The sequence below is a fragment of the Helianthus annuus genome, chromosome 7, assembly GCF_002127325.2.
Source record: "Helianthus annuus cultivar XRQ/B chromosome 7, HanXRQr2.0-SUNRISE, whole genome shotgun sequence".
NCBI lineage: Eukaryota > Viridiplantae > Streptophyta > Magnoliopsida > Asterales > Asteraceae > Helianthus > Helianthus annuus.
The window spans coordinates 124,845,245-124,853,714 of record NC_035439.2 but is presented as its reverse complement, the minus strand read 5'-3'; the positions used below and the strand labels follow the sequence as shown (position 1 = coordinate 124,853,714).

Here is an 8,470-nt window from a genome sequence, read left to right as displayed (position 1 = left end):
TGGTACTGACAAATTATTGTTTTGCCCCCAACATTAAATTACACGCTTGCCATCGTTTTACTTATTTTTTTTTATCATAACTATGATAGTGTTTTTCTTTATTTGATTAACTCGATGCATCTTTTTTTTATATCGTGTTATAAGTAGCATGTATAACTAAACGAAATAAAAGCATACATGTTATTCAACAAAGAAATATTTGGTTTAGCGTCCCGCAATGCGGTCGACACATAACTCTAGTTTATATATAATTAACTTATATTTCTCTAAAAAAATACCTTTTTCCCACAATAATATCAATCGCTTTAAGAAATGCCTAAGTACATAAAAATAATATCATGTCGTCACATATATACATGCTTCCATGTACTTACTAAAATACACATTTATCACCGTCAACAAAACTTATATATTTTACCAATACATATATACATTTATGTATCATCAAGTAGTCGTATTTAGTCGAACATACATCAAGATATTCCAATAACTTTTCAAATAATCAACATTCGTTACAATTTCAACATTTACATTTACATTTATACTTTGAGGGACCTTTAGTCAATTTAATGGTAATTAGCTTAGGTGTAAAAAGTCGTTTGAAAAGAAAGGTGACATTGAATACATTGATGGAATTGAATGACGAAGACCAAAAAGAGTTAATTGTACAAATTGTAAAGTAACATCTTGGAATTGAATACTAATATTTTTTCTAACATATTCAGGTTTTTTATAGTTTTGATTTTGTAACATCTTTGAGTATTAAGGTTAACTGTTGTTAATTTTTCTGTTAAAATAGCATAAAATGACTAAAATAGCCTTGTTTAATTTTCTGTTAGCATTTAAATGTGTTAATTTCAATAAACTATAAGTACTATCTTATAAGTACTATCTGTGTAATTAACTCCAAATAATAAAAAATGAAAACCCATTATATTTTGTTAAAAAAATATTACAAAATATGCTACATAAAAATATTTAATAATTATATTACAAGTTTTTTTATATTTTTTAGAGTTAATTACATAGATAGTCTGTATGTTTTATTGAAAGTAAGACCTTTAAGTATTAACATAAAATTATATCAGGGTATCTTAGTTATTTACATTGATTAAATAGAAAATTAACGGCTGTTAGCCTTAATACTCAAAGGTGTTATAAAATCTGAATCATGGAACCTAAACCTTTCACAAAAGAAAAAGTTAGTACTCAAAGGTGTAACATTTAATACACCACAAGGACTATATATGTAACTAACTCAAATATAAATGAATGCATTGTCTCCAATTTTAAAGTTATTAGAATATATTCATTTTAATAGGTGATATTCAATAATTTGTAACGCTCAAGTGATAACTGGATAATAGGGATGACAAAAGGAAATCGGACATGGACACCCAAAATATTTGGGACAGGTATATCTGAAGCTTGACGGATATGAGATTGAGTATAGCTTAGTTTTAAAAAATTTACGAGAATGAGATAAGTATGGATTAGGTGATACCCAATTTGATTATTTAAGACCATATACATGTTTACCCGATTAGTACTAGATGACGACAGCAACTTGAATCTGCCCCTGGCCATCTCATTTAACATGACATGAGTTTTAGAAAACTTATGAATCTTGAATGCATGGGGGCCTCCCCCTTTGACAATAACTTGAATCTACCTCTGGCCATCTCATTTAACATGCAAAAGTTGATGATAAAAAGGCCTAAGGATTTTCATCTCCAGTTTTATATTACTCCTAAAAATGAATTCAAAACAACCAATTGTTTGCTTATCATCTTTCTCTCACATTCATTTGATCTTTTATACTCTTGTTATATTTCTTACTTCCACAACCATCTCAGCTGCCTATGTAGGCCAAAATGAGACTGATCATCAGGCTTTGCTCAATATCAAGTTGATGATCACTCATGATCCATACGGAGCTCTAACCTCATGGAACAGTTCCACGCATTTCTGTGATTGGGCTGGTGTTACATGTGGGAAGAGGCATAGAAGGGTGACTTATTTACGACTGATCTCGCAAGGTCTAGAAGGCTCTTTGTCTCCTCATGTAGGGAACCTCAGCTTCCTCCGTCGACTTTACCTTTGGAATAACAGTTTTCAAGGAGCCATCCCTCATGAACTCGGCCGCCTTTCTAGGCTACGTGTTCTTTCTCTGTATACAAACAAATTCAACGGGGTCATTCCAGCTAACATATCCGGTTGTTCTAACCTTGTAGAGATCGGTCTTTCAGAAAACGAGTTAGTTGGAAGCATACCCAAAGAGATCAGTTTCCTCCCAAAACTTAGTTTCCTATTACTTCAATATAATAAGTTAACGGGTGGAATCTCACCTTTCTTAGGGAATATTACAACAATGGTAGTGTTTGCTACTCATGGAAATCCTTTAGGTGGGAGCATTCCAGACACCTTAAGCCATTGGAAAAACTTGGAACAAATTTACTGCAGTCATTGTAATTTATCCGGGACCATCGCTCCCATGTATAACCTTTCACTCCTAACCGAGGTTCGCTTCACTAATAATCAATTGACAGGCAGCCTTCCTCTAGCCTTAGGTACAATGCTCCCACAACTCGTTTCTCTTTATTTATGGGGTAACCAACTAACCGGGCCTCTTCCACCAACAATTTCTAATTGCTCAAGATTGTCGGATCTTCAAATGAACAAGAACAAGTTTCGTGGAAAGTTGACGATTGACTTTTCAAAACTGAGAGATATATATTTTATAACCATCGGTTCTAACAACTTTGGAAGCAAAGAAATTGATGAAATGAAGTTTATTAATTCTTTGGAAAATTGTACCAAATTAAAGTACCTGGATATTTCCGACTGCAATTTTCAAGGAGTGCTCCCGAGTTCTATAGGTAATCTTTCTGATCAACTCAGCTATTTATCTTTAGAGCTAAATCAGTTACATGGAAACCTCCCTTTATCAATTGGCAATCTAGCTGGCGTGAGCAGTTTATATTTAGCAACAAACCATTTCACTGGAAGTATTCCCTCAACCATTGGTAACCTTCAAACGCTACAAGTACTTGATTTACACAAAAACCAACTTTTAGGAAGAATACCTGATACCATAGGGAATTTATCATTGTTGATCACACTTTCTTTATCTTCAAACAAGTTGGAAGGGGCTATCCCATCAAGCCTTGGAAATTGTCGTCGTCTATTAGAGTTAGACCTTGGTGACAATAGACTTAACGGAAAAATACCCACACGACTTCTTCAACTTTCATCTCTGTCCAAAACTTTGAATCTTTCTCAAAACAATTTGTTTGGGTCACTTCCAATGGAGGTTGGATACCTCAAGATGTTGAGCGCTCTGGATTTATCTTATAATAATTTATCAGGAAACATTCCTAGTGGCCTTGGTGATTGTGATAGCCTTACAAGATTGATCCTTAAAGGCAACTTATTTCAAGGTATAATGCCATCATCATTAAGTTCCTTGAAAGGATTGTTGGAACTTGATATTTCTTATAATAATTTATCGGGGCAAATTCCTAAATTTTTGGAACAGTTGAAGTTAGAACATTTAAATTTGTCATATAATGATTTTGAGGGTCAAGTACCAATGCTTGGAGTGTTCTCGAATGAAAGTGCATTCTCTGTTTTTGGGAATAGTAGGCTTTGTGGTGGCTTAACCGAACTAGGTTTACGAAGATGCAAGGAGATGAAAAAACAAACAAAAAGGTTTCCTTTGTTTGTAATAGTCATTTTGGTGGCATCCACCCTTTTCAGCATAATATGTTTAGCATATGTTTGTTGCAAAAAGAAAATTAAGAGACAACTATCTCAATCATCAAAAAGTAGTGGATTCTTGAAAGTTTCCTACAAACAACTTTTCAAGGCTACCAATGGGTTCTCGGAGGCTAATTTGATTGGAAATGGTGGGTTCAGTTCCGTTTATAAAGGAATCCTTAATGAAGATGATGATAGATATGTTGCAATCAAAGTTCTTCATCTTCAAAATCGAGGAGCTCAAAGAAGCTTTATGAGGGAGTGTGAAGTTTGGAGGAACATACGACACAGGAATGTATTGAGGGTAATAACTTCATGTTCTAGTGTTGACTTTCAAGGAAATGATTTCAAAGCTTTGGTATACGAGTTCATGCCCAAGGGAAGTTTACATGATTGGTTACATTCAAGTGAAAGTACATCGAGACTCAACCTTCTTCAAATAATAAATATTCTTATGGATGTAGCATGTGCACTTGATTATATTCACAATCAATGCATACCTGCTGTTGTTCACGGTGACTTGAAGCCTAGCAACATTCTACTTGATGATGACATGGTAGCTCATATAGGGGACTTTGGTTTAGCTCGCTTTCTAGGAACAACTTCATACCAAACCAACTCAACTATGAATAGAGGAACAATTGGTTACATTGCTCCAGGTAAAGTTCATATATTCATAGACATTCTCGCATTTACTTGTAGTTTTACCTTTATAAAAGTAAATGCTTATGATTTGCAGAGTATGGTATCGGGAATGAGATGACAAGTAGTGGAGATATTTATAGTTTTGGGATATTATTACTCGAGGTGATGACCGGAAAAAAACCAACCGACGACATCTTTCAGGATGGCCTTAGCCTTCATAAATTTGCTTCCATGTCCTTGCCAGACCATGTAACCAATGTTATTGACGTTAACATTGTAAACACTTATCAAGAGAAAGAGACTGCTACTAAAAATAAAGTAGTAGATGAAAAGAAATTAAAGGAATGTCTGGCATCAACAATCAAGATTGGAGTATCATGTTCTGTGGATTCCCCGCAACAACGGATGGACATAAAAAACGTTGTACGTGAATTACTGCATATTCTGAATGCACTTCAAGATATTTGAGGTATGGTGTTCAATATTCACGATACTAAGCTTTGATCATAGAGATGGTGTATACATCCTTTTTTACTTTGCTCAGTTTCATGTTGTAATAGTTAAAATCATATTATATTACCTAGTTAAACCATAAAGATTACAATAATCAGTCGCAAAAAATAATATATCAGTTTAAGTTGGTTATTTTTCTTTGTTCTTGGTTACTACTTAGTGCATGATTAGTGTTACAGGATATTGTGAATTTGGAGGGCAGCAGCTGGCAAAGGGACTGGAAGTGAAACCTGGAATAACGGAAGGGTCTTTTTGGAGCAGCAGCTGTTTTGTACTTTATATAAATAGATTTCTATTTACTGATTCTGATTGTTGGTTTGCTATCAAACAGGTTTCATTTGAGTTGTGTATTTCTGATTTGAGTTTTTCTTGTTTTAATAAACTCATTGGTGTTAATCTCTAATATGAGTTCTTTGTTGGGTTGTGGAGGATTTGACTAGTAGGGGTGTTCTTAGTTACACTCTTTCTGTATCTAGCAGGGGTGTTCTGTGTTATACTCCTCCTGCAGCTAGCAGGAGTATTCTCTGTTAGTAAACTTTAAAGTCAACAACCCTAATTGTAACCCCTATATATACTTCTTATTCATGTCTGTAAACCTTTGAGCACCTAATAAAGAAAAGAACTAGTTGTGGGAGTGGATGTAGGTCAGATTAGACCGAACCACTATAAATCTTGTGTTCTTGTTCTTGTGATTTAGAGTGTGTGAGTGTGTGTGCTTGTTGCAGATTGTTCTTGTGTTTGTGGAATCGTGTTTTTGGTCCTAACAACTGGTATCAGAGCCCAGGCTCTTGATTGATTCACACAAACTAGGTAAGAGGTGAAGAAGAACACTTACCTGTTGAAGAACAAGTCGTGGTCTCGGGTTTCAGTCACAGTCGCAGGCATAGCGTCTAGGGTTTCTAAGCCAGCCGCCGCTTGCACAGCCGCCACCGCCGTCAGTTCCTAACTCCGATTAGGGCTCCGATTTGAAGACATCTTCAGCATATTGCGACTAGGGTTCGACAACCCAGTAGCCGCCGCCGCCTAGGGTTACAAAATTGAAGGCCATCCTTGCTAGATATCGCATCTAGGGTTCCAAAATTTAAGACCTAGGGTTTCAATTCTGCACTTGAGTTGCTTGATTTTGTGGAAGTTTGTGGGAGCAGGTCGTAGGAAGAAGAAAGAACTGGGCGTTCTTTTTTTTCTTTGTTTCTTTAAGAGAAAATCAGCTTTCTCTTATTTGCAAAAAGGGCCCCTCAACTTTGACCAAAGAGAGAAGTACTGAGATACAAGTGCTAAACCATCTGTTTGAAGATCAAAGAAACTTGAATCAGGTGTTTTCTGTTTCTATTTGTTTCAGTGTTGATTTTCTATTTGTTTCGATTTTAGTTTCGTTTTAGTCGTGCTTGTGTTATCATGGCAGAAGACGGGAAGGTGCAAATCGAAAAGTTTGACGGGAAAAAGTTTGGTTGGTGGAAGATGCAGATTGAAGCATTACTTTGTCAGAAAGACTTAGATGCAATGCTCGAGGATGAAAGGCCAAAAAAAATGCCACAAGCAGATTGGGATAGGATGGATAAGAAAGACATAGCAGTGATAACGCTTTCTCTATCGGAGAATGTTGCATTCAACCTCCAGAAGGAGACCTCAGCTAGAGGAATGATGGCAACATTATCGTATATGTATGAGAAGCCTTCTGCAGTGAACAAGGTTTATCTTATTCGAGAGCTTGTGAATACTAGGATGAGGGAAGGTGATTCAGTTATAGCGCACATCAATAACTTAAATTCGATATTGTCTGGTTGGTATCTGTGAACATCAAGTTTGATGATGAGGTTCAAGCCCTATTGTTATTGTCCTCATTACCCGATAGTTGGTCCGGAACCGTAACTGCTGTTACGAGCTCTTCAGATACGAGCAAGTTTACGTTTGTGAAGATGCGGGATCTTATTCTGGGCGAAGATGTTAGAAGAGGAAATTCAGGTAGATCATCGGGTGATTTAATGCATGTTGGCAGAGGTAGGAAGAATAACAGAAGTAGTGGCAGTAAGAATAGAAAGAGGAGTCAGTCTAGGGCTCGAAATGATGTGACCTGTTGGAACTGTAAAGAGGTTGGACATTTCAGGAATCAATGTCCAAATGAAAAGAAAGAAGTTAACGCTGCAGTAGACCACTCAGATGATGAAGTTTTGATCTGTAATGTGGAGAGCAGTGTGGATTCCTGGGTTATGGATTCGGGTGCTTCATTTCATGCTACCCACAGCAGTGAAGCACTACAGAATCTTATAATTGGGGATTTTGGTAAGGTACGACTTGCAAATGATGAAGTCCTAGATGTCACAGGCATGGGTGATATTGACTTAGTTACTTCAGTCGGATCTACTTGGACTTTGAGAGACGTAAGAGTCATTCCAGGCTTGAAGAAAATGCTTATTTCAGTCGGGCAGCTGGATGATCAGGGTCACGAGGTTAAGTTCGGTAGTGGACAGTGGAAGGTAATTAAGGGAAATTTAGTAGTTGCACGTGGCAAGAAGAGGGGCTCATTGTACATGGTCAGTGTACCGCCTGAGGGAGAGGTTCTCCCAGTTCAGAAGAAGACCAAGATCCGGTTCACAGAATCTCGTGGGCAGAAGAAGGTTTGCTTTGCAGATGGCAAACCCAGAGTCACAGGTCAGATTCAGGTTGAACGTGCTAGAAAAGGTTCAGTAAAACCAGTCAGGGGCATTCGTGGCAGTAGGAGCACGGGTCGTGCTTCAGTCAGAGTTACCAGACGACAGTGGGTTAAGAGAACCAGTATTCCAGCTGTCAAAGTCTCTCCAGTTGATTATCTGCTTTATTCGGAGAGTGTTTGTTCTCAGGATGTTCCAGGATCGGGCAGTTCGTGTCAGTGGGAGCCGATAGGGACAGAGAACGAGTCACGAGTAGTGACTGATGAGTTGAAGCTCAGTGGGAGCTTCAACGGGCCTTCAGGTTAACCGATGAGAAGGCCGCCCACAACTAGTGAAGATGAAATGTTTACAGAGGTACTTATGAATATGAATTTGCACGGAGTGCAGTTTAAAGTTGTCAAAGCCTCCAAGTGGGAGATTGTTGGGTTGTGGAGGATTTGACTAGTAGGGGTGTTCTTAGTTACACTACTTCTGTATCTAGCAGGGGTGTTCTGTGTTATACTCCTCCTGCAGCTAGCAGGAGTATTCTCTGTTAGTAAAGTTTAAAGTCAACAACCCTAATTGTAACCCCTATATATACTTCTTATTCATGTCTGTAAACCTTTGAGCACCTAATAAAGAAAAGAACTAGTTGTGGGAGTGGATGTAGGTCAGATTAGACCAAACCACTATAAATCTTGTGTTCTTGTTCTTGTAATTTAGAGTGTATAAGTGTGTGTACTTGTTGCAGATTGTTCTTGTGTTTATGGAATCGTGTTTCTGGTCCTAACATTCTTAAGAGATGATATGATTTAAGTTCAAGTTCTGGTTATTTTCAAGTTCAATTTTGTTTGATAATTTAATTTTTAACACCTTGATCATAATGCAGGTCCATGTTAAAGACTTGTAGAATATTGAGAGCGAAA

General features: G+C 37.0%; 1 protein-coding gene across 2 annotated transcripts; it reads left to right on the top strand.

Moving 5' to 3' along the window:
• The first annotated feature begins 1,655 nt into the window (after nt 1–1,655).
• LOC110868451 (receptor kinase-like protein Xa21) lies at nt 1,656–5,636 on the top strand. Of its 2 annotated transcripts, none has more exons than XM_022117607.2 (3): nt 1,656–4,418; nt 4,499–4,873; nt 5,097–5,636. In XM_022117607.2, exons 1-2 carry the CDS (start codon nt 1,757–1,759, stop codon nt 4,870–4,872), a joined length of 3,036 nt encoding a protein of 1,011 aa, XP_021973299.1. In that variant the 5' UTR covers nt 1,656–1,756; the 3' UTR covers nt 4,873; nt 5,097–5,636. The 2 variants fall into 2 exon arrangements, with proteins under 2 accessions (XP_021973299.1, XP_021973298.1); XM_022117606.2 differs by having other exon boundaries at nt 5,089–5,320.
• Nucleotides 5,637–8,470: the final 2,834 nt, after the last annotated feature.